Raw genomic sequence first — 27,155 nt, 5'->3', positions numbered from 1 at the left:
ACCAACACAGATCCTCGGGAAGGGCACGGTTCTGCACTGGAGGGCAGAGACCTCGCTGTTTGAGGGGTCCTGTTGTATACTGGAGCATCCCTTACCATTTCTATTTCATGTGTCACAGTTCAAAATAATTTTGATCTGCCTACGAGGCAGCTGTGCTCCTTAGAGAGCTTTACAGATTAGAAGGACAACAGGTTATTCCTATTTCACAGAATCCCAGAACTGCCTCGATTGGAAAAGCCCTTTAAGCTCATTGTGTCCAACCATTAACCCAACACTGACAAGTCCCCGACTAACCCATGTCCCTCAGCACTGTGTCTACACGACTCTTCCTACCTGTCTGCAGTGTCACAGCACCAGGACCAAGTCCCCACCTCTCAAACACATGGTACTCACTTTCATTACAGATAACGCCGGTCCACCCAGGCGAGCAAACGCAGCCGCTGTGTTCACTGTTACATTGGCCTCCATTCAGACAATCCTCACAGCTCAAGCTACAGTCGTTGCCAAAAGTGTTATCAAGGCAAACTGAAATGAAAAAAAAAAAATAGAGAAGGTTTAGTGAGCATCCAGATAAAATACTTTCACAAGCTCTTACCTAACGTTCCAGATGCAGAAGCGGAAAAAGAAACCTGCACAATGTAGACAGTCAGGAAAAAAAGTATTCCCCGTGATAGCATTCATGTTGGTAACACTGCAAATATCACTGAATCATCCCAAAAGATGGTCCAGAATGAAGATTCCCAAATTTTCTTCTTCAAATTTTAGAGTCTAAAAGGAAAGCTGGGACTTTAGCTGGAATCTACTCCTTTAAACTCTGTAATTGCCCAAAGACCACTTAAAACTACTTTTTAAGAGCAAATATTTTGCCTTCAGAACAAGTTAATTTGCACCTCATGCTTGATAATATTGTATATAATTAAAAATATTTCTTGGGAGAGAATCTCCTTTTCTCTTTGACAGGCTCTCCTTTTTGTGCTCCCGTCGCAGTAGGTGGACATGGTGCTATTTAAACATAGTCGAGTGATACTTTTAACAGCATAGTTCAACTGTTATTCTAGGAAAACAAAGCATAATAAGCATTTATCACTTTTTTTCTTCTTCATGGATATGAAGAAAAGGCTTAGTCTACGTAGAAAAATGAAGAAAAGTGAAAATGCATTCCTCCTTCATCTTCCCCACCCTCTTTTTCTCCCTTGCACCCAAATACAAGCGCAGACACGCACACCCTCGTGTTCTCTCTTTGTGGGGTCTGTTGAGAAAGGCATAGAACGTAAATGTTACTCTCTGCTAAAATACCTCGGTGACATTAAGATCCTATCCTCATGGTCAGTTTATTGCCTCTGAGGTTTTATGGCTGTGGCTGGAGGCTTTTTGGAAGAGGATTTTGAACACCACCTGAAAGCAAGCAGGCGGATTATTTCAGCTAACGGTACGTCAGCAGGCTGGTTGCTTTTCACCAGCAATTTTCGATGTGAAGCCAGATTTCCTCTAGGTCTCAGTACCCAACTGTTCCTCTTTCTGAAGCTGAACAAATGCCCAAGCTTTCTCAGACATTCAGAATCCCAGTGCTCCCACTTGGAACAGGTTAGGAATTCATACTTCAGGAGAAGAATATGAATTACCATTAAAAACATCAGGCTTCTACATTAAAAATTCATTCAGTCTACAGAAAAGAGTTAATTAATTACACTAGCTTATTGTTTAAAGCTGTATTTTTATAATAGAGATAGCAGCACAAAATATGTCTGAAAGTACAAAGAATAAGCTAATATTTGGGAGGTAAAAGAACATACTAAACCATTAAAAGTTTCATTTCTCATCACATTTTCCTACAAACCACCAGGTGCTGCAAAGTCTCCACTTTAAAAAAAGTGCAGATGCTCAACTGCGACTGATAACACCTGAATTTATGTGCCTAAAACGTAACTAAAACATGTAAAAACTGGTCAATAAATATTTGATTGTGGTTCCTAGGCCTGATAATTTTGCCTGCGGTTATCTCATTTATCAGTTTCCCAATTGGTTATCAGTGTTGTTGGGTCCGTCTGGATGCTGTGTGATTTGGGAGGTCTTAACAGTTTCGTTCATAAAAAGAAGTTGATTTTTTTATTAAAGCCCAGATCAGCTCCTGATTTTTGCCTGTAAGCCACAGTCCTCAGATGAATAATTAGAATTCATAACAATCACAGGACATACATAACAAAAATAAGAAATCTCATTCCTCCCTGGTGACCCCTCAGCACTTACTGCACTCATCAGAAAGCAAACACGGGGTTTCAACTCATTATATTTTTAAGTGGTAAAGTTTCCACCTTCAGGTGTAAAGATTGACATAAAGTCCAGCTTTGCACCCAACTCCCGTGACCGTGTGTGCTCACGTCCTCGGCCACCAGCTGTGTCAAGCCCTTGGCCAGCCTGAGCTCTACGTGGATCGCTCCGTGTTTTTCCTGGAGAACATGCTCAAAGCATCAAAACAGACCTGAATTTCCAAGAGGGTTGTTTTTTCCATGAACAAGAATGCACATATCTTAATGAAAAATCCCTGCAATTATCATAAAAGGGCCTGTAAACACACACACACACACACACATCCCCACACCTCCATTTCCTAGCTCTAGGAGAAAGGGAGCATTTCCTAAGGGCTTGCTCTCAGTAAAGCAGCTTTGGTGAGGTGGGGTGGGTCTGTTCAACCAAGGAACAAGGGACAGGACAAGAGGAAATGGCCTCCAGTTGTGCCCAGGGCAGTTGAGATGGGATGTGAGGAAGAATTTCTTTGCTGAAAGGGTTCTGAGGCATTGGAAGGGGTTGCCCAGGGCAGTGGTGGAGTCCCCATCCCTGGAGGGATTGAAGAGTCGTGTAGACATAGTGCTGATGGACATAGGTTAGTTGGGAACTTGTCAGTGTTGGGTTCATGGTTGGACTTGATGATCTTTTCCAGTTGGGGCAGTTCTGTGATGCTGTGGTGGGTTTTGTGCATCACAGTGACCCACACAATCCTTTCATCCCTGGGATGAACAGAATCTCTCTGTTGCCTCCGGGGCTTTGTACAGACACCCTGTTTTTCCAGGAAGCCTCCCATCCCTTTCTTGCTGTGCTACTCTCTTTTCCCATGCCCACCTCTGCGCCGCATCCAGGGAGTGGCAGACATGACCAGGGGTCCTCCCTGTTCCCCAAACACATCCCATTTGGGATGGGACGTGGTGATGCCTCCTCTCTGCCGGCATGGAGGACAAACAGAAAGCAGGATGAATGCTCACCCCTCCCCTGCTCCTCCTGATGGCTTACACCCAGCCAGCCCAGCATCACTCTCACCCCACATCCTCTTTCCAAGACCACTCCCCCAGTTTGCCGGGAAGGTTAAAGGCGATGCTCGCTCACTCACCGACCCTGTGCACCACGCTGAGTTCTCCTCGTGGGTCTTCATCCTCATAGAGGGCACCGAGCGTGAAGCGAAGAAGCTGGGGGGGACCTCTGAACTGCAGCCCCGGCACCCCGGCGAACCCCGCTGTCTCCTCCACATCCACCTCCTCCCCACCTAGGGCTGACACACACACAAGTCATCAGGACCTGCCTCTGAATTGTCCTCCATGACAATTTTCTCTCATTTACATCTTATTTTTATTATGCTGGTAGATTTTCCAGCTACACCCCTGTGCAGTCTGCACAGCAGTCGCAGCCGATTCATTTTCTCATCTGTATTTATAAACAAAGATTCTGCTATCCAAAAAAGAAAAAAGGGTTGAGGGGGGAAAAAAAAAACAACACAACTTTCCTTTTCCTTTCTTCTGGAAATAAACTCCAGTCCTGGAAAGTCCAAAAAAAAATTAAACAGGGAGTTTAATTTTCCTCACTTGAAGTTTGAAGTTATTTTTAGTTAATGGAGGTCATTACTCCAGCTCATTTTGGAGATGACAAATAGAGAGTGAGGCTGGCTGTCCAATTTATTTTCAGAAAAACTAAACTTTGAGCCTGAAAATAATGGGAAATCAGTTGGCTTTCTTTTTGGAATTGGTTAAAATATCAAACTCTGCCCAAGGTTTAGCAGGTGCTAAACTTGGTTATAAAATTAAGTTGCTAGGCTAAATTCTGTACTGGTTACACTGGCAGAAATCCAGAATCACTTTACTGACTTTAGAGGAAAACTTGCCTTGGTTCATCAAAGCAGAATCTGGCTACCTTTTTTCCACAGGATGTTGAACTTCACCAAATAGTGCAAAAAACCCTGTCAAAATTGTATTTATTTCTAAAACACAAGGTTTAGATTTTCCAATATATGGATTTAAGTGGATTTAAGCATTCATCTGCCATTAATCTTTGACAAAACCCATTACTTGAGGATGATCTTGGGATCCACATGTTGTACGTAGCTCTACCCTGGCCACATTCAGACACGGCTCAAGTTGGGCTCCCAAAATCCCAGGCTCTGTGAAAAATCTCAGTTGAATTCACATTTTACATCAGTGGGAAATACTTAATGGCCTTCAAGATATAAAAATAACTTACCAATGCAGGACCATCTGTTAACACCAAGCCTGTAACCTTCCTTACACACACATTCGTACGACCCCAGAGAATTAACACAGAAATGGTCGCAGTTGCCATTATCAAGACGACATTCATCCACATCTAGAAAAATCAGATATAAATGCTGATGAGGTGCAAGTGCTGCTGCTTGCTGGCTGCATCTCAGAAATCATTCTGCACATAAGAAAACACAATTTTCTTAGTACTTTGGGGCTCTCTGTTTCTCTCTAGTACTGGAGATATTAAAACATTTCAGGGCAACATGGAATGATTATTTCACCCATGTTTTTGTCTCAAGTGAAAATAGCTGCTTTAAGCTGTTAAGTTCAGTTGAGCCTTTGGTTATTTTGAGGGCTCTCCTTTTGCAGAGTCATCTTTAAGACATATCAATATACAGCGTCCATGGAGAGAAGAGGAAAGGTTCCTCTCCGCTGGCTCATCTCCCACAGCCCCGCTCACCCATGCTGGATGTTGGGTCATTACTGTATTCCAGGCTCACAAAGTGGAAGTTACACAGTTTGCAAACCTCATCAGCAAAGGTGGCATAGGGGTCACTGATTCTTTTATTAGGGAAATGCCCACCAAAGCCCTGGGATGAGCTTGGACAGCATTTCTTCTTCTTGCTGTTGTGCTTAGGTAGACTGAGCCATGGGACTCGAAGCACTCACCGTCACAGGAGCAGCCGTCAGCGTTGGGCTGGAACCCCGCTTTGCAGGCACACTCGTAGCCACCCACGTAGTTGATGCAGAATTGGGAGCAGCAGGACTCGCCGGTCTCACACTCGTCCACCTCTGCAAGGAAAGGGCAGCTCGGTCAGCCCTGGGACATGGTCTGAGCTGCTGCCATGGTTCTGCTCCATAGCCACTGAGCTTCTCAGCATGTGCCTTTTCTGTGTCTTCCTTTCACCCACATAAAACACTGAATCCTGACAGCAGCTGCCTTCTACCTACTCCCACAGCACCCACTGACCTCCACATCCAGGGAGAGGCACCTTTTCTGCAAGACTTAACTACTATGAGGTGATTTACAAAACTGTCCTGGTTTGTAGCTGGGACAGAGCTGGGTTGCTTTTTAGCAGCTAGAACAGTGCTGGGGTTTGGGTTCAGCTGGGATTTGTTATGAGAGGAACACTGAGAACATCCCAGTGTTGGCATTTGTGTCCCTGGGAGTGAAGGACTTTGTGTTTGTCCGTCTGCAAGCGCAAGATCTCAGGGGGTGAGGAATATTGCAATGGATCAGCTCCATGGGCATTTGGCTCTGCCAAGGGGCTGTTCCATCTCCTGTCCCCCATGGGCAGGAGATCCATGAGGGGCTCTTCCTCTCTTGCTCTCTCTGGCTTTCGCTCGGGCTCTGGCTCTCCCGGGATTGCGGTTTCGGGTCGGGATTGTCGCTCCTCCGGGATCGTTATCTGGGAACAGGTCAGGCTTGGTCAGTGGGTAGTGAACAATGGCACTGGGTATCACTCATTTGCATCTTTTATTACTATTATTATCATTATTTTAACATAATTATTATTTTAAGTTTTCTTTTATTTCTTTTATTATGAAATTGTTCTTCTCTCACCCTACGAATCTCCTTACTCTTGCCCCCAATTCTCTATCCCCTGGGTAGGGGGGAGTGAGAAAGCAGCTGTGTTTGGCTGCAGCCAAATACTAGCCCAGTGAAACCACCACAAAACCAGACAATGATTAGGTCTCACCAGCCCACAAATACCATCTATTTAAGAGTAATCTACATTTAACCATTTGGATTTTTTCCACATTCAGCCTTATTCAATGCAAACTAACAGTGAAACAATGCTCTGATCCACCAAGGTATTCGTAGGACATCAGCAGCCTGCTAGGTGCAATTACAGTTTTTGATAACTAATTGCCCATTGCCTTATCCTGCCCTGTGTCAGTCTGGAAATTGGTATTGTTGACACCACCGTTCTGGTGATTAGATAGGAGAATCAAGCTGTTATCTTTTCATTGCAGGCTCTCAGCTGATCTCAGCCCTTCCAGCCCGCTGAGCAGGTCGGTGGCCATTCAAGAACCACCTTGTCAATGCTGAGTCTGCAGAACGCTTTTGAATGTTACCCAGATGAGCAGCCATAGATGGGAAAGGTCAGTGTCTCAATTAACCTTGGAAGGAGTACCAACATTATTAGGCAACACTGGCAGAAGAAAAAGGAGAAAGAAAACGTAATTAATCAATTGAGGTGAGGAGGTCAGCATGAAAATGATTAATGCAGGTTATTTGGACACCCAGAAATGTCACAAGCCGAGCTCTCTGTAGACGATGTCTTACTCTGGGGTCTAACAACAGCCCTTGTCTGTGCAGGAATGTGAAATGTGCATCCAACAAAAAAGGAGATTTTTGCTGTTAAGAGCAGCTTTTCATGTTCTCAGCCTTGCCAAACCCTTCCCCTGTGCTCTTGCTTCCCTTGCCATGGGCTGATGAACCACTTCCCTCTGCAATCTCCATCAGCAGGTCACTGAGCTGGGGCACAGGCAGCAGGCTGCTCTGCCTCTTCTGTTCCGTGCACAAACGAGACAGCATAACCCATCCCACCCCTGTGAGGCTCTGAATCCAAATCTGCCTCCCTCGCCTTCTTTCCTTTCATTTTTTAAGCTCCAGCATCAACCGCCCTTGCAGAGCTCAGTGCTTTCCCTCCTCCTCCGCTCCTTCCTCTTCTCTCCAGCACTTGGCTTTTTCTACTGCGAGACCCTTCTCATCTGTAATGCCTCTCACATTCACCAGAGCTCCCGCTCTCTACCTCTCCTCATCTCTTACAACCCTGCTCTGTGATGCCTTTTTTTTTCCCCCCCTTCTTCTTCACTATTCTTAAAATTTTAATGGCATAGTGACAGCGAGTCTAAACCAGAAGGAGATACAGTTTGCATAGCAAAAGCTGTAAACAAAAAAAAATCCCATCATGAAATCGTATAAAACATGAAGGAATTTTTAAGCTCTTCTCTTGAAATAAAAACAAATCTAACTATTGCTTTCACTTCCTAAGTGAGACTTCTCACAGCCAGAAGCACAATCTCATCACGGAGCAAATCTGATGGAAATAGAGCAACTTCCATAACACAAAGTGGAGATTTGTGCATGAAGTGCTTCAAAACAGCAGTGCCACCGCTCCCAGCCAGAGCTGACCCTCTTTCCACTGGAAAGAGGGACTGGCTGAGGAAAGGAAGGAAAAAAAGTCAGGCAAGTGATGCTTGGGCTGGACACAATGAGATATGGCAACTGGTGAAGCACCATAGTGCCATCTGCCATTTGGGAGGCAGAATTCCTTCTTCTTGTTAATTAATAATTCCAGCAAACACGCAGAGTGAGGCAGGCTGAAGCAGTGGCTCAGAAAACACCAGAGGATGGTATTAATTAAAACTTGCAGGAGAAGGGCAGAGGATGGGAAGGTATTTCCTTGAGGGACAACTCTCCTGCAGGCTCCTCGTGCAGAGAGACCCAGCACACCTCTTCCTGCAGAGATGTGGCATTCACTGTGAATTACCTGCGCAGGTTTTGCCATTGAAATCCAGGCGATAGCCATCATCACAGGAGCAGCGTGGCCCCGCAGTCGTGTGCTCACAGTGGTGAGAGCAGCCACCGTTGTTGTCCTGGCAGCTATCGACAATTTCCATTTCAATACCTTGCAGAGAAATAAATCAAAAGGATGTTAAAAAAAAAGCACAGGGGGAGAGTCACCAGAGAGTAAGTCTTCTGTAAAAAAAAAGCATCCATAAGCCAACTGCTGTGGCAGGAAATATAAACTCATCTCCCACACACACCTGAGAAGAGCATATTTTGGAGTCACTGAACTCCAGGGATTTGTCTCCTTGTGTCATAACAGTGGCTGCTCTTGACTTTGGTAACGTGAAGCCAGCTCACCGTTTCAGCAGTCTACAGGAGCTTTTCATGGGTTTCCTGATATTTATGCTCTGTTTGAACTTAACAGTGAGTTCTGCCCTTGCCCCAAAGGAAGAAAGGAACCATCTGAGGAACACAGGTGGTTCATCTCAACCCAGATTTCTTATGCTTTCCAAAAAGCAGCTTTTAGTTTTGTGTGTGAATGGGAAAGAGCTGTGTTCTGAAACATCCACTGAACACAAATGCCTTAAAATTTTCCTAGCAGAGTCCTGTTGCTGAGCCTGACACCTAATGACAAAGCAAAATAATCTGCAGGTTTTGACCCTTAGACATCCCTTCAAGAGGGCACCATCAGCTCCTCTGCTCAGATTTTGTCCCCCTACAATTAAGAGAGGGTGGTGGTACAATGCTGTCACCAGCCCCTTCTCCCTGACAGACCAGCCAACCCTCCGGCACTCAGCTGAGCTGGACAATCCTCACAATATTTTGGCCAGGTCCAGTGGAAACCCTCATGGAGGAAAGGAAACATCCATCCATCTCATTCTCACCAACGTAATTCATTAAATAATTTCTTTAGGATGAAAAAAAAAATAAAAATAAGGTCAGTTATAAAGTTTCTCTTGAAGAATTAGCTGGATTGTCTTGTTACAGAACTATTTAGAGAGGAATTAATTTCTCATACAACTTAGGAGAAGGAGCTACTGTACTTCCAAAGACACCTCAGCTCAGAGTGGTGCCCATCAGGTCTGGTACAGAAGGATGACATTTCCCACTGTCACGGCTCATGGCCACATCTCTGTCAGTGGCTCTGACCCAACCCCTTTTTGTGCCCCCAGGGAGAATCCTGTCTGTGACAAGAAATGCAATTCTAGCTGGAAGAGGATATAAATTAGGAGAACATATATTGAGTGCTACATCTCATGCATGGTATGATTATTTGCACCAGGGAGAAGATATCTAGTCTCCTGTCCAGTGTGTTAAGCTGGGATTTAGGAAACCCAGTGACCAAACACAGAATCTGACTTTATACACTGTCTGCATCATTTACTGCTTCTCAGTTCTTCATCAGTAAAAACTGCAATAACAGCTCTTCCCCGTGCCACTGGGGAAATGAAAGAATAAACAAAGATTGTAAATTGCTCAAACACTGGGATAATCCTGATCATAAATATATGCAGAGTGTTTTTATTTTTATTGTTTGCTCTGCAATTTTGTACATAAGGCACAGAGAATCACTGTCCCCAGAGATCTGCTGAACATTTGAGAAAAAAAAATACTATCAGAATATCAATGAAATCTAAGTGGTATAAATAACTTTTTTATCTGCATAACATATCATTTCGTACCTATATATTAATTGCATTTCCTCTGCCATTGCTCTACTTACAGTTCCCCATCACTTGGGAAATAATTCTCCAGGATGTCTCTCATGTAATTGGTTTTTGTTTTTAATGTATGTTAATGCTTTGAAACTGATTTTCATTCTTATTATTTCTTTCACACACAGTCTTAAAGAAAACATTCATTCTCTGGCATGCAGCATATTTTCCTAAGGAAATTCTGCTGAAAGTTCTTGCAGAGTATTATTAGATTGAATGATCTTTGCCCACCTCTTTGCTAAAACAGGTCATGCTTTTGTCTGCATTCCAGTGAGCTTATGTTAGGTCCATAATAACACCAACTCTTCCACATCACCTCCTTTATGAATCTAAATTTACCCTCAAGGACAGCCCAGGGATCACCTAACAGTGCTGGGAGACAGTCGTCAGTCGGCTCCTCCAGAAAAGTAGTGTTGATTAAGAAACCCCACTGGCAAGAGGTAAATATGTGAGGGAAGACAACAGGGCTCAGCATCATTTTAGTTTGGCAAATTTTAGTGGTTCAAATATTTTTTCAGCCCCAATCGTTGCTTTTTAAATTTTTTTTTTTTTTTTTTAAGAAAGCATCTACTTAACAGTGTCAATAATCTCAGGAGAAACATAAGTAAACCTAGATAGATAGAGACAAGAGCTGGTCATCATGTTGGTTTTCTTTTGCATTAGATCCAGCATATAAAAAAGGAAGGTAGGAATACATTTCACAGATTAGCAATATGTTGGTAGCTCCGCAATAGAATTCACCAGACTCTGAAGATAAACCAAGAGGGCTATTTGCTCTTTGAAATGCAGTAATTAAGGTCTGTGAACACAGGCTTAGGGATGTATCAAGTTGCAAAACCAGCAGTAGCAGAAGATGAAGAAAATAGTATTAAGCTTGAGCTTTTGCATACATTTATTTTACTGGGAGTGCTAATCCAACTGAATTAAAAATGAAGCAGAGCAGTTTGCAGATAAGACAGCTTGAAAGGCAGAGCTGTACAAGTGTCACTTACGGTAGCACTGCTTTCCATCAGCCCCCAGCTCAAAGCCAGGATTACAGACACAGGTGAAGGATCCCAGAGAGTTCACACAACGATGAGCACACCTGGCTCTCCCTTCTGCACACTCATCCACGTCTACGAAGCAGAGAGAAAGGCAGAGATGTTCATTTGGATATTAAAATAAAAAAAAATAAAAATATTGCTTTACACGCACATGGCTCTATTTTCAAACATCCACTGAAAAGAGCACCAGGATTTTAAGTCTACAAATGAGAGCATGTGATGAATGTAGGAGCACTGAACTCACGACATGATTCTCCAAAATAATCTTTTTTTTTTTCAAAACATCGCTGACCTTGAACCTTTCAACATGAATATTTACAGTATCAGACATTATATTTACAGTACCAGCCAAAGTAGCTTGTTTATTATTCCTACAATAGATGCAACGGCAAAAGAAGTCACATGAAGAACCCAGAAAAAAGTCTTGTCTCCCAGTACCCTAAAATTATCACTAGGTCCTCACAACCATTATATTTAAATTAATGGAACAGGAAATATCTGACTATTTCCTGAAGGTCAAATGATTTGGATTAAGTGGTGGCTGGGTCTCAGCAGGTAGAATGGAGACAGATCTTCTCTGTCACACCCCTGAGTCTTGCAGCTTCTCCTACAGAAGTCCAGCAGGGAGGAACCTACTCTGATCAGAGGAGTTTCACCTTACTTCTAAGAACAGAAAAAAGATGAAAAGCTGTAGGTGGGGAGATTGTTCTTCACTCAGTCCCCTCTCAAAGCTGTCTGTTCCTCAGCTTTACACTCACTATTTTGAAGTTAAATGCCACCAAAAGCATCCATCTTCCTAAAATCTCAGTGGAGCATAAGAACACTTAAGGAATAATTAGTAAAAAAAAAAAGCAAAGCAAACCCACTAAATACTGCTGCAGTGGAGCACGGCTGCAGAAAATACCAACCTCTGTGCAAAGACTGGCATTATCTTGCACGTGGCAAACCCCTAACCCACCTCCTGCTCCTTCTCTTCTTCTGCCACTTCGTTTGCGATTATTTATCGCATCGACCCCGGGTCAGCGTCTCGCATGCAGGAGAGCACTGTCCAGTTGTAGCTCCTCACCTTTTACCACAGTAAACCACTTTCTAACAGTTTTTTTTTTCCTCCATACGTGCTGTAACCAGTGCCATACTCATGGCCCCTTGTACTCGAACACAAGTAGCTTCACGGATGCAATCAGCCTTCTTGCAAAAAGAGGCCCCAGGCAGTGCAACCACCACACAGCGACTCATGAGAATTTCAGGGTAAATGACAGCTTCTCTGAAGCAGCCATGTGAGTAGCTGCTGTTTAGAATAAAATAGGTTATTTCTCCTTTTTTTCTGTAATGAATTGTCACTTTGCAAGTACAGTATGTTGGTGAATGTTGTAAATGTTCTTGCCTCTTTTTCTGCTTTTTTTTTTTTTAAATAGCAAAATAAAAAGTTGGAAAAACTGAACCACAGCCACCATCCTACACATGTTTCTCCATGTCTTGTAAATACAGCTTGTAAATACAGTATGACACTTTAGTTGCCCTCTGTCTCCTTCTAGGTCAGTTTCCAAAGAGTCAAATACCAGCTTGAAATTTGCAAGAGACGTTAAATAATTTCTAGGAGAAAAAAAAAAAGCAATAATTGTATATCTATATAGTAAGACACGATGCTTAATGATTCAAAAGACTGTTGCCAGGAGGTTGGGAAGAAAATTTGTTCCAATACATAACATTGCAAGTTACCTAGTGCTTTAGTTCATACATAAATTAACGGAATTGTCAATGTGTATCCAAGATAAAACAACGAACACGCTGACCCGAGTATTAAACCCACTGCTGCTTCCCTTTATTAATCATCAGTGAAGTGTCTACACTACTTGAAAATACTTTGCTTTTTCAAGGAACTTTACTCATATGAGTAATTCCAATAAGAGAAGGGAATCACTGAGGTGTGCACTGCTACTCGCAGCAGGGCTTACAGGCAACAGAGTAAAATACTCAGGGTAGGAAGTAAGTATTGTGCAAAGCACCCGGTATTCTGTATAGATAAGTCAACAGTGTAAGTATTGGCAAAATTTTGGCTGAGTTTTCAAAAGAAGGAGCTTAGAGTTAGTGTCTGAATATGTACCCTGATCCGGACAAAGCAGTTAAAAATCTGTGCACCATGAAGTCCACAGGTACTTTGTACTTCATAAAACTGCTAAACTAGCTAGTTTCCAAGCACCATATCGAAAGAGAAAAGTGGGTACTTTGCCCCTATTTCCTCCACATTTTGGGTCAGAAATGCTTTAGATCCTTTTGAAAATCCCAGACTAAATACAAGACTTTGGAATTCTGCTTTTTAAGCTTTTTTTTTTTTTTTTTTTTTTTTGAGATCTCAGGCTTCATGATTTCTTCCTTCACAATAAGTTTTTCTATTAATATGGAAAAAGTTCTCCAAGTACAAAGCCTTTTGAATTCTAAATAGGTTTTCAGTGACCTGGTTCAGAATGGTACTTGAACCAGTTTTCCAGGACCTCTATCTGGGGCATTATTTTAAAGGGACCCTACAAGAATAACACTAGAATATCTACAAATCCAGTTTCTAGAAAGCATGATTTGAGAGATCAGAGAGCAATTTTCATTATTAAAATAGTCCTTCAAGGCTGACATAAATATCACAGACAGAATTGCTCTTTCCAAATGCATGCATACATTTGTATAACATAGAATCATAGAATCATGGAATGGTTTGGATTGGAAGGGACCTTAAAGATCATCCAGTCCCAACCCCCCTGCCATCAGCAGGGACACCTTCCACTAGACCAGGTTGCTCAAAGCCTCATCCAGCCTGGCCTTGAACACTTCCAGGGAGGGGGCATCCACAACTTCCTTGGGCAACCTGTTCCAGTGTCTCACCACCCTCACGGTGAAGAACTTCTTCCTAATATCTAATCTAAACCTCCCCTCTTTCAGTTTAAACCCATTTCCCATATTTCTTTCCATTCAAAGCTCAGTAAGCCAGAGCACTGATTCTTTCCAATAAACACTCCGTAGTTTCTTACCTAAACAGGACTTTTTGTCTGCAGAAAGAGAATACCCTGGGTGACACTCGCATTTTGCAATTCCTCTCTCATTTTGACAGATTTGTGAGCATCCTCCATTCCCACTTGTGCAGGGGTCTATCACTGAAACCAATTAGAGCACACTGTCAACTCAAAGGTCACATTTTTGTCGGAAAACAGTCTTACCTTCCATTGTTACAACTTAGAGTGAAGATTACTGGAGTTGTAAAAGATTAGACTGAAAAAAAAATATATATTTGACAGAATTTGGTGTATAGTAAAGCTGTTGTTTTTCTGTATGCTATTTTCTCTCTTACTAGACAACATTTTTCATGGAGCACCGGCAATGTTTTAAACAGCAGGAAACAGGGCTCGTATTACACCTTGGAAACAGGACAAGAAAAGTACATTTTTATCCTTAGTTTGCTGTAACTGAACAGATTTCAAGAGTTGCTCTGAACAACAGCAATTAGCATTCCAATATGTGTGAACCCATAAACACGTACAACAGTGGAGTTCGCCACAGAACAATGAGTATTTAAAAGCCTCTGGAGGAAATAATTGCTGAAGAGCCCCAAAAGACCTCCTTCAGTCTAAAAACATATGCTATTCATGTTGTACATCAAGATTTTTTTTCCTTTTTGTAACAATAACATACCATTTCAAGGATAAGCGTCTCTAAGTGGCAAGTACTTTGAAACACCATTTATAAAGTGTCTGCAGAAGTCTCCACCTCCAAAATTTCACTGTGTTTTATGGGTTTATTTCAGGAACACATACCTCCTGGAAGCATACTGATGCATTTGCCCAAGGAAAGACTATACACACACAAAAATAGACCTATTGAGACTGTTTGGACAGGTCTGATTTGGGTTATGAGCCAGAGTTTTCATACTAAAATCTGATATTCTGCACAAGGTTGAGGTTTGAGTGTGTAGTACTAGTTAAACTAACATGCTGGTGAATAACATTAAGTAGGCAAATTTGGAGGACACCTTTGAAAATGTGCCCTCTAGAGTTCTGCTTAGTTTCAAATAAAGCTTTTTGAAAGTTAAGCCTATCTCCTTTCAATTCAAGCCCTAACTCAGTTTTAGCATTTTACTAATTATTGTCCAATTTGACACATTTGACCAATATTCCTCACTCGCCTCCAGCCCAACATGTCCTTCATTGGCCAGCTCAAGCTCTGTACAAGCCAACTTCTACCAGACCAGGAGAAAAGTTAACATCCGTCCAACAGCAATGGCAGTGAGGAAGGGTTTCAATAACCCTGGGGAAGAGTTGAAGGTCTTTTTCTCTAGACCTTGCTGCTTTGCTCTTCCAGTAGCTAACCACATACATACCTAGAGCTAGGCAGGAGACCTCTATTTTATATAGATATATTTAAATATGGGGTGGGTTTTTTAATTTCCTTCAATTTTCACTTTCTGTGTAGCCAGTGGCATTTTGTGCCACTGTCTGGATGTTGCCCCAGAACACCTTCAAATTCCCTTGTTTCACATCCTGCCCTCTCAAGAACATAACCGTTCAAGTCCCCAGGCTGAGAGTTTGAGTTGACAGTATCTTAAAAAATAAAATAAAATAAAATAAAATCACTGTTAAGGATGTAGAACTGAAATTTTTTGTTGGCCTTTTCAACATGATAGGTTGCAAATGAGTTTCCAAGGGACAGCAGCATTTCATCCTATGTGACACTTTCAAGGCTGACACCTTGGTTCTGCAGTTCGACAATTTGAGGTCTACAAAAGATTTAGCTTCAAGCAAGAACTCGTTCCTTACTGATATGAAATACTGAGTTATTTGCCAATTCTTTTTCTATTTGGATAAATTAAATGAAATCACTATCAAAGAGCATCTGTTAAACCTGCATATTAAAAAGGTTTTCAGAGCATCAAAAGCTTTAATTTGAGAATGATTACAGCATAGAGTAAAACTTGTAATCCTCTGTGACATGACAACAAGCAAACAACAAATTATAGGGTAGGTGTTAGTAAACATAGTAATTTGAACAAAGATAGCAGCTTTGTAAGTCCTTAGACAAGATAAAAGTTTGTAAAGGAAAGATCTTCAGGAGATAAGGCAACCACTAATTGACTTGTTTTTCCACTGACATATCTGTTCCTTCCTGTTATAGGCAGGTTTCAGAAAAAGCTAAAAATAACTCATTAGTGTTCTTTTTCCTACACATTTGGCTCTCATTGTTCGACTTAATAACGTTAGTGGATAACAGACTCCATCCTACAAAGCTCTGTTCCAAGCTGTTAAACACTATGAGAAAAAATTTACTGGAACTGTTTCATTCCCTAGATGTCCAAGAACATCCAGAGACCTCATCTGAAAAAGCCATGGCAATGTATCGATCTAGGATGGCAGCAATGTTCTTGGGGAAGTGTGAGTATGGGCTCTGCATGTGCTGGGGACCTTCCAGACCTTCACTGCAAGGTTGTAAAGAACAGGGTCTACACTCCTATCTGCCATGGCCTCTAGAGCACTTAAAGAAAGAAAATTGGGTCTTACCAAGTTAATTTTCTTTCTCATAGTAACCATGACTTTACAGTGGAGAAAATGAAAAGTGTAAAAAGCGTAAGATTTCCTTCTCATGGCAGGGAGTGTTAGAGGTAGAAATAGCAGTGACTTATAGAAAGGAAAGTCAAAGTGGTTTGAGAAAGATCTTTGTTCTTACCACCCCTGTCTAACCCAATGGAGAACTCACTCTAGCACACAGCTTTTTATAGCCCATTCTCTTACACAAATATCATAGTCACTGCTGACCAATCCACACACGCCTCACCCCTGGAGCAGCTACAGCTATCTTATCACTTCATCTGATGCCACATCACTCCATCCCATTGGTTTGCCTCCACTCTAAGGCTGCACCACCCTGCTAGGCTTGGGTGCTTCTGTACAGCCTTGCAGGGCTATGGGCTGCAGTGTTAGCTCCCAGAGTGAGCAGGGATGACTTCACCCCTGCAGCACAGCCACCTCTGCAGTAGTAAATACCCTCATGGCGCTGTAGTTTCTCTGTCCAAACTAGCACTACAGCAGCTATACTTTCTGGTTGGAAATTAAAAGTAGCCAGGTTCACCTCCTTCCAGCTTTTCTACTTAAAACATTTCTAATTTCTAACCCAAATGTACTCATGGCCATTTTACGCTCATTTAATCCTGTAAAAATTTTGTCCGTTGGCTTAACTAGCATTTTTCTCTCCCAGGTGTTGATTCACTAAGGTATTTATGGGAGAAAAGCATCCTACTCAGTCTTCATTTTGCCAGCTGAGATCCCCTTGCAAGACAGATCCTCCTTCCTCTGACCACAGCTGTCCTCCTGGGGGGTGTTGTGCTATTATATTTTGATTTACACCACCCTGAACACAGGTAACTAGGCATAGAAGTGACCTCCAGCTAAGGTCTCACCTGCAGACAAAGCTGACCTTGCCCCTTCTCCACCGTTCAGTAATTACTGGCTGGTGACAAACTGCTGCCTTCGGTGGGTGGCTGACCCTCATCAGCCCCATGATGTGAGGGAACGAACAGCCCCAGCTGCCTGTGTGGTGGCAAAACCTCATCAATTAGGGGACTGAGCCTGCTCGGTTTGCTGCTATGCTGAGCCAGAGCACAAAGTGGCACACGAAGGTTTGAACTGCTCCATGACCACTCAAGGGACAATTCCCACCTGAATGGGCAATGCCACACTCAGGTTCTGCCAGTCCAACCTCTGTCCCACCACAACACCATAAAAAAAATGTTAAAAGGTTTTATGCAGGGATCCATGTTGGCTTGGCCAAGGACATCTTGAGTACTAGAGGAGCGGTGGAGTCACCAGAGGTTTGGAAACAGGCTGGAGAACAGCAGAGGAAGGTCTCTGATGGCCTCTCCCCATGAACACTCCATTTTCTGACTCTTTCTGACAATCTCAGGGACAAAACACGGCCACCCTGTGAGAAACGGAGAACAGAGCTGGCTGAGGATGCTCGCTGAAGCGCAGCGTGTGCTGTCTCCACAGAGGACAGGACTTGAGGAGGCCAAAACCGAAGGCCAAGTGCTCGTTGCACACAGCATGAGTTGGAAGCAAGCTGAACAGCAGGATTTACTTACACTTTATACACAGCATATAAAATTTCCGAGCAGAAGAGGAGCCATATGGAAACGGTTTTGTGACAGGAATTTTAGTGCAATAAATCCATAAATTTGGCCCTATCTTTCTCTGGCATATTCAAGGGTACCATGTGTGTGCGCTTGCATTGGGGAAGGAATTTGCCTTAAAAACTGATGAATATGTTAAGATATACGAGAAAAAAAAACCCCAACAAACAACAAAAAAAACCCAAACCACAATCAAACCCAAAGGTAGTATTCCTGTTCTGCCTGTGAGTGTTTGCTCAGAAACCTGAAGAGGAAGATGAATGAATGAGACTGCAATAAGGAGCTACATAAGTCAAAAGCAGATTAAAGAAAAGACTTTACATAGAAGAAAAAAAACATGGTCTGCAGGACAACTCTATGTACAACTTAGTGAGTAATAAAATGTTAGAATCAAACCAGGATTAAGTTCCTAACCTGTCTCACCATCATCAGTGTGCAACAAACAGCCAGGAGACTATGAAGCTAAAATTATGTTCCAAGTTGTGAACTTCACACCTCAAACACGTGTCGTTTTAATCCTGTTAATAAGCAATTCCTAAAGCTGCTTTTGGCAAGGAGAGTGAAATACAAATGAATACAGAGACCTGAAGCACTATCCTGGGGTCTTTTAAATTGCCTTTAATGTGTGTCTCTAGGCAGGTAGTGCAGGACTTACCCTCACAGGATCTGGCATCCCTCTTCAGCCGGTAGCCTGGCTGGCACTGGCACTTGTATCGGTCTTCATCGAGCTGAACACACTCCTGCTCGCAGCCCCCCTTGTTAACACTGCAGGAATTGATGGCTGGAGCCAAGGAAACATTGACGGAACACATGTCAACAACCCAAGAAACTTATTTCCTATTTTAAATACATAAATGACTGTAAAGATATGCAAACCTTGCTGCACAGCTTTCATAAATGCACCTGTCACCATCCCCTGTGTGAATACTCTCCCTGACATTCATGGTGCTTGTTTGACACAACGTCCCATGTCAGCAAAAGCCCATGATTCCAGTGAGAGGCAGGTGAGATCTAAGAGCTGTAATGCTGACTGAAGTACAGCCACCCTTTGATCTGACAGCAGCAAAGCACTGGAGAATCCACTGAGGTAAGGAAGGGGAAAAAAAAGAGCAGCCCCACTGGCACTTACCCATTGTTTTTTGGTTTTGTTTTTTCTGTCTCTGCTATCATTGATTAAAATTTTTAAAAAAATTAAAAAATAAATCATCTTTCAAGGCTGATTTCCTCAGCCTCATACATTGGAAGCTGCAAATGACAGGAGTCACAAGCTCCACAGGACAGACTTTCAAAGTGAACGATAAGGAACATGAGGTTCTTTAGTACATCTTTAAAGACGCTTCTTCTCTTAGCCAGGCAAATTAATATATACATACATCTTCAGCCTCTGGAGAAACATTTCTTCTCCTGCCAAAATACGTTAACACACCCCCACACCTATTCGCACACTGCATATAAAAATAAGATAGATCATTTGAACCTGTTATTGTGCTGTATGTATGGAAGTGTGAGCGTGTGCATGACTGCAGCTATATATATTTTAACAGCAGGGATGTATTATGTTCTTCATGAATAGCTGGGAAGACTATTTGGTCCTTCATGGAAGGCATGAACCTCTGGACCTCACGAAGTCAGCAAAGAGATTTGAAATTTATTTTAGAAATATTAATATTAATTCATTTAGCTGTAATAGACATAAAGAAAACATCAGCCACTAAAGCTGCTGTAGGATGTATTTCACCCTCTGCTATCAATTAGCAAATACTTAGTTTGTGCAATCAAGTATGTGTTAAAAAGACAAAAAGAAAAGCAAATCTTTACATTCTCATGGATGCATACACAGCAGCAGCCAGGAGACACCTTGCTGGCCACTGGACCTGCCCTTGGCTTCTGATCTCCACCTGTGTTTGCAAACCTTCTGCCTGGTTAGCCATGGAACTTGGAAGCAGCTTGATTTCTACACAGTAGACAGCAGATCCAATACACCCAAGCTTCCTGCTTGCTGTACATTTGTATCCAAAGACTTGTTTTTCAGTGAGAATATTTTTTTTTTTTCTGTGATTTTTTTTTCCCCTGTGATTCTGTGAAATAAGATGAAATATTTCGGAAGATGAAACGCCTTAAATTGGCTCCAAGCGACAGAATATACATCTAAATTTTTTAAAATGCCATTTTCTCCCTCCTTTTCTGGGCATAAGCCAATTTGGATGTAAGGGGAGATAAGAAGCAACCTGTAGTAAGGAGAATTTTGGAAGCTTTGAAGCTAGAAGGGGATGAGCATGAACTCCTGCGTGGGACCAGCCTGGTGCAGCATGGGGATCTGCTGGTGGCTGGGGAGTGAGGGATTCCTCCATTTACTGCACTGGCTACTGGACAGGAGGTGCCAGACCCAACGGGAAGGAACAGGATGATTTGTGTTTGTGCTGCCAGGCACTGGCATCACATTTTTGATCAGAAAAAGGGAAAGACTTGGCATGTCATGAGTCTAATTCCACCTCTTCTAAAGGGGTTCGTGGCTGGAGGTTTGAGCACGTACATGGGATTCAGGTAAAAATACAACATGCCCTCCACTTTCAGATTTACTCTTGAGGTTTGGTAGAAAACCAGCCCTGCTGCTGAGTCCTGACCAGCACAGCAATGTGGACCCAGTGCCAGCTCTTTGCTGGGAATAACACCTGGTGATGCTGAGCAATGGCAGTGGCAAGGTGGTGGGCATCACATAGGAAGGACAAGGATCTGCCAGTGGTTGAGAAATACACATTTCTTAACCCATTATTTTTTATAATAATACTCATATTCTTACAAAACAACTGAGCATGAAGCCATAGTTGGATGTATATCTATCAACCACTGGGTTAGAACATGCAGTCTCTTCAAGCCCATGTTTTCCATCACCTTAAATCCAACCTTATCAATGACAAGAAATGTAACTTCAGACATATTGTGCTTTTCCTTATGCAGGAAAACACAGATTACAGATTTGTAGAGATATTCTCTTTGTTACTTCCTTTATTAAGAGCCTTAGTGTATGAAAGTCTCAGTAAAAACCTGCATCTCAATAGCTTTTCTACATAAAGCAGACATCAAAGACAACAGCTGGCACCAGATATGAATCAGGCTCTAAAGACTGTGCTCTGCTTTCACTTCCAGAAGTTCAAACAAGAATAAATTCCAGTGAAGACAACAAATTTACATCAATCCAAAACCACAGCCCAATACTACAATACACATGTTCTCTTTCTGAGTTTCTGCTTTCCAGACACCAGTCGGTTAAAGTTTAATGAAGTTAAATTAATCACACTAACATAATCAAGGCATTAACAACAAAACAATAAAAATGGACAGTGTTATCTTTGGTTAATCTAATTATCTAATTTGTAGTGAACATTCAGTCTGGCACATATATCTACAAATGAATTCGGTATTGAGCAAAATTTGTGGGACCAAAAAGCTACGAAGAAAAGCAGCATTGATAGAGATGGGATGCTGGCATGGCACTAAGTGTCAGAGATCATCAAAGGAATCAAGAAGAAAGTATTTTCTTTCACACACTAGTTATCACTAAGAAGACAACCCATTTCCCAGGTTGTTTGCCTTAGAGTACGAGCAAAGTCTCTTATGAGAGTAGGAGGAACGACAAACAACAGATTTCTTCAAACCATGTATTTTGAGAATCATGGGAGCGATTACCAGCAATCCGTCAGGATCCCACGCACACTTGATGATGTGGTAGGAGGACTGGACTTCACAGAATCACAGAATGGTGTGGGTTGGAAGGGACCTCAGGAGATCATATAGTCCAATCCCCCTGACAAAGCAGGTTCCCTACAGCAGGTTGCACAGGAAAGTGTCCAGGTGGGTTTTGAACATCTCCAGAGATAGGGACTCCACAGCCTCTCTGGGCAGCCTGTCCCAGGGCTCTGTCACCCTCGCAGTAAAGAAGTTTTTCCTTAAATTTGTCTGGAACTTTCAGTGTTCCAGTTTTTGCCCATTTCCCCTTGTCCTGTCACTGGGACTTGCTGGAAAAAACTTCTGACAGGAGCTCAGTAATCTTCTAAGCAATCCCATGAGAAAGTATCCCAGGTTTTTTACTCTTCAGATGTAGGCTGTGTATCTTAAAAGAAGATAGATCCACTTGCTCATGTATGGGAGACTTCCAAACCATCTAGGCTGCAAAATCTGTTTCCCCTCAAGTGATTTTGGCACTTTTGCTCCCAGAAACGCAGGGTTGCCAAAAAGAAAAAGAAGACATGCAGAAAGAATGAACAGAAGAGAAATCTGGGCTGGGTTTATGTGAAAAACTTGTCTAAAGGGATGCTTACTTCTTTTTTATTCTTTGTATGATGGAAAGATGGTTACATCCTCTAAAGTATCCATGGAGGAAATATTACTGCTAATGTAAACCCTGTTTGAAATGTTAGATGTTCTGTTTAGCTGGACTAGGTCAGCAGAGAGGTGCACGATTGGGTTTACTTGATCGGATGAGTGCTCAGAACTGTATAATGTGTAAACTGGTGCAGCAGGAGAGGCAAACTCTCCATCCCCACTGGTCAATGCAAGCAGTTAGTGCCCAAATCCCAGTGCCAGACACTCCTGGATTACTGGTTTATATGAAATGCTTCTCCCTATCCTCATCAATTAGTAACTGTCTTGTGCTCCAATGCATGAGTTTATTATATCCATTTATTTTGGTGTCTTGTCTAAACAGCTGAAACAGAACTCAATATCCTCTGCTCAGGATTGTGTATATCCATTATCATGATAGCAGCTCTCTCTGAAACTTACTCCTGTCTCTCATTTTAGGATTTATTTCTGTTTCTCCTCGATAATTTCTGAGATACAACAAACAGAACTGAAGACAGTGTTAGGCACTTTCCATAACTTCTTGTGAATACTTATATTTGTAAAATGAAAACTCACTTTCTGATAACGCTCATAGCTAGGACAACTCTAAACTGAGCTTCTTGATTATTTGTGCCATGAGAAAACTTTATTATTCTACATCCACAGAAAGTTTTACATATTAAACAGGTAAATTAATTGCCACAATATCTACTTTTGGTGTCTATTGTTCAGTTCTCTTGCTCTTTTCCTCCCCAAAACCACTTTACTCCTTATTTGTATAAAACTCCTTCTCCACCACAGCATGAGACTATTCAGAGAGAGTAACCAAACTCAAACATCACATCATTCACTTCTGCGTCTTCTCTAGTCAGAGCTGACCAGAGAGAGATGGATCTCTCTCTTTTCTTTTAATTAACAGAAAAACACTAGTGTTTCTTGTTAAATACGAACCACTCTGCTTTTACATTATTTTTTTCTCTCACACTGGTGTTTCTTTACCTATTCCTTCTCCAACTAAGGTAATCAAGAAAAGATTGAGACTTCACTGTATTCTTAGTTGCAGTTAATTACCAAAACACTGGAAGTCTCTGTATGTGGTAAACCCAAAAAACCTAAAAGGATAAGTTCTTTAAACAAGAAACCATTATTGCCACAGCTTGAGCACTGGTAGATCTTGTGTCCTAGTTGCATCAGTAAATTTATTGCTGTGATAACACCAGAAATGACTGATTACATATTTGGCTGATGTTAAGCACAACCAAGGGACTTTGTGCAAGAACCGAGACAATGACCAAACTGTGAGTGAACTTATTCTGCAGATGTGGTCTGACCATACTAGACTTTTCTTCTCATATTACCTAAAATCAGGCTTAAAAATTCAAACAAATGACATCCTTTTCTGCTTCCCAAATGACAGAACATTTTAATCCTTTTTGCAGAATTCAACAACTTGACTTTTGTACCGATTTAAAAGCAACACAAGGACATTATATTTTATTTTATTTTTAGCAAGATGCAGAATTAACTCAGTGGCTCTGGTTTCAGGTTCAGAGTCCAACCAAACATAGGGTTTATTTTTAATGGCAGAGCTGCTAATCCTTTCCACAAGCACAGAAACAGGGCTTGTGTCACACAACTAGCTGCATTGCTGAGCTGCATGGTGCTCTCATTGACATGAGCAATCATGGGTTAACTCCATACTGAAAAGAGGTGTCTTTGCATCTGAATCTGAAAAACAGAGTATAGGCTCTAGAATCATATCCACCCTCTTCCTACTGTTTTCTAATGTCTGTTTCTTGGAACAGGATTCCTCTGACTAACAGAAGAGAAGGACTTGGGAGTGGTGGTGGATGAGAAGCTCAACACGAGGCGGTAACGTGCGCTGGTAGCACAGAAGGCAAATAACCGTGTCCTGGGCTGCACCCAGAGCAGCGTGGGCAGCAGGTCGAGGGAGGGGATTCTGCCCCTCTGCTCCACTCTCCTGAGACCCCACCTGGATTTCTGTGTCCAGTTCTGGAGCTCCCAACACAAGAAAGACATGGACCTGTTAGAATGAGTCCAGAGGAGGCCATGAGGATGATCTGAGGGCTGGAGCACCTCTGCTGTGAGGACAGGCTGAGAGAATTGAGGTTGTTCAGCCTGGAGAAGAGAAGGCTCTGGGGAGATCTTACAGCAGCCTTCCAGTACCTGAAGGGGCTACAAGAAAGCTGGGGAGGGACTTTTTACAAAGGCAGGTAGTGAGAGAACAAGGGGTGATGGCTTTAAACTGGAAGAGAGGAGATTTAGATGAGATATTAGAAAGAATCAAGATGGTGGTGAGACACTGGCCCAGGTTGCCCAAAGAAGCTGTGGTTGCTCCTCCCTGGAAGTGTTCAAGGCCAGGTTGGATGAAGCTTTGAGCAGCCTGGTCTAGTGGAAGGTGTCCCTGCTGATGGCAGGGGGGGTGGAACTGGATGAGCTTTAAGGTCCCTTCCAACCTAAAACATTCTATGATTTTGTGAACAGCCGATGCCTGTCAGGACAACCAAGATCATCGTTCAGATTAGCAGAGCAGTTGCTGAGATAAGACCTGCAGCCAGCCTGTGCTCTACCTTTAATGTCAGCAGGAGGAGGAACGCACCCACAAGCAAGCACTCATGAACTGAAGATCTTCAATATGGGAGCTGTAAAACTAATTTAAAGAAAGGCAATCAGTTTGCTTTACAACTTCTTTTGTTATTGGCTTTCACGTGTTGTCTTTTGCTTGGGTGTGCAACAGAGGAACTCAGCACAGGTTTTGCTGGCTGAGCAAGGGAAATTTGGTATCAGTTGTAATAGAGATGTTACAAACAGGGCTGCAGGGGATGAAGATGTATCCTTGATGTACAGGAGCAGTGCAACCATTTAAAGACCAACGTAGATAAAGGAATGGATCAAAGGGTGTAGGCCGCTATGGGAACAAGGAGCTTTTGCAGATCTAGAGCACCCTAATGATCAGCCCACAGCATAAACAGGATCTCAGGAAATGTGCTCAAAACTCTTAGCTTCACATGCACGGGCACCTCCTGCGTGAGCTAAAAGGATTAGTACAAACTAAACATTCATGTAATATGCCTTGGAGGATAGTTTTCAGCCCACCCCACGCATACTTCTCACTCCCCCTAATAACTAAAATGTAAAACAGACCCAACCAGACAATTCTGCACTACTGCTTTTACCTAAAAAATACAACATACAGCAAAGAATGAAGAGAAGAGACAAAGGGTAGGGCTGCTTCTTTTCATACACCCTCTGAAAACCAGAGACCTCTGAGCACACACTCAGATATTGCATTAGACTTCCAGAGTTCTCTCTCCAGCCACCAGCCCATAGCACCATATTCTCAAATGTATCTTAGTAATCAACAAATTTGGCCTCTGCTCTGGATCCTCCCGAGGGGATTTTCTGCTCTGTAGCACAGTTATAGATTCTACTTCATCATCTCAACCCTTGACCCAGTTAATGATATCCCCCTACCTCTGCTCATGGACAGTCTGATGGAGATGCTCACATACTGCAGATTGGATTAAAACCAACTTCAAGGTGGCAACCACAATCTTTTATTTTGTCTTTATCCCTGAAGTCACAAGCTGTACTTTGGGACTGCTTGGTTGGAAGAGCAGCATTTCTGCCAGGCACCCATGGGCAGGAGATTTCACTATCTACTGTTTGTACCTCTTCAGCAAAAACAGGCAACAGGCAAAAAGACTAAGAAAGAGGAAGAGTAATGGGTGCAGAATAGCTGAGGACACAGCTGGAACATGCAAGGGGATGTGACACAAAGAAAAAACGCTCAGAATTGAAAAAAACATTTTAATTGGAAATTAAGACCCCCTATTTCTTTGCTGCCTGCTGAAAAACAAAAGAGATTTTGACAAGATTGCATCACAGAGACACAGGACACCACCACTGCTTCGCTTACAAAAAGAAAATAAAGGAACAAATTTGGAAAGACATGAATGGAACTGCTTGAACTGGAAGTGACATCCGTTGTGAATTAGTCAAAACTCAGACTGGGGAAGTCTACAAACCTTTGCACTTACACAAAGACAGGGTTAGCAGAGAAAAACCACATCTGGAAGCACGTGAAGTGCTTGTCAATGTTTACTTACCTATACAGGTGCGCCCATCCGCATGGAGCCTGTATCCCACCCGGCATTGGCAGTGGAAGGAGCCATGTGTGTTGACACAGCCGTGTTGGCAGCCACCATTCACCACCACACACTCATCCTCGTCTAGAGAAAGAAGGCAGACAATGAGAATTATAAGACAGCCTCAATAAAGACATAACCTGCTTCTCCTGGATGCCACGTAGCTCATACATAATGCAACCATTGCACTGGGGCTGGGTTTTTGTTTACTTCGCTTCTGTGCTGTAACTAGAGCACAGAAAATTGAAATTTGATGGTGTTTTTCAAAGTTCCTGCAGGCACTGCTTCTGTAGTCTCTTCTTCTGAAGCCTGTGTTAATTAGAGTGATCTGTGACACGGCTGTTTCCTTGGGGCCAAGAGAAAAATACAGGGAAGGAATTAGGGTAAGAGAACATATTTGAGCTTGTAGGTACCATTGGTCAAACATTTGGCTTTTGTAAAAAAACCTGCTGTATGAAGATTTCCTTTTGCATCAGGCTTTTAATCCTATTAGGAGGTGCTTTTGAGGGTACAAGAATGTACAACTGACATAAATGGAAAAAAGCTATGCAAGAGCAGAGCCCATGCTCTCCATCAACATTACATTTTCAACCACCCAATATGCAGAGAGAGCCCAGGCATTTAAAAAGAATGATGATTTTCTGCCACATTTTCTGTGACTCTTGTCACAGAATCACAGAAT

The 27,155-nt window shown here is 42.4% G+C and overlaps 1 protein-coding gene across 1 annotated transcript in view; it reads right to left on the bottom strand.

Annotated features, from left to right (window-relative positions):
• Positions 1-27,155, bottom strand: part of LOC104530768 (multiple epidermal growth factor-like domains protein 6) — a gene marked incomplete at its 5' end in the record, with an annotated part of 93,553 nt that overhangs the window by 47,118 nt on the left and 19,280 nt on the right. The window contains 9 exons of the mRNA XM_029086863.1: positions 394-525; positions 3,383-3,535; positions 4,504-4,626; positions 5,193-5,315; positions 8,024-8,161; positions 10,751-10,873; positions 13,822-13,944; positions 18,619-18,744; positions 26,435-26,557. Coding sequence (XP_028942696.1) covers positions 394-525; positions 3,383-3,535; positions 4,504-4,626; positions 5,193-5,315; positions 8,024-8,161; positions 10,751-10,873; positions 13,822-13,944; positions 18,619-18,744; positions 26,435-26,557 — 1,164 coding nt within the window. The remainder of the gene's footprint in view (positions 1-393; positions 526-3,382; positions 3,536-4,503; positions 4,627-5,192; positions 5,316-8,023; positions 8,162-10,750; positions 10,874-13,821; positions 13,945-18,618; positions 18,745-26,434; positions 26,558-27,155) is intronic.

This window comes from Antrostomus carolinensis, unplaced genomic scaffold (assembly GCF_000700745.2).
Source record: "Antrostomus carolinensis isolate BGI_N321 unplaced genomic scaffold, ASM70074v2 scaffold19889, whole genome shotgun sequence".
NCBI classification, from domain to species: domain Eukaryota; kingdom Metazoa; phylum Chordata; class Aves; order Caprimulgiformes; family Caprimulgidae; genus Antrostomus; species Antrostomus carolinensis.
The sequence above is the reverse complement of the archived record's forward strand: the minus strand, read 5'-3'. Positions and strand labels throughout refer to the sequence as shown.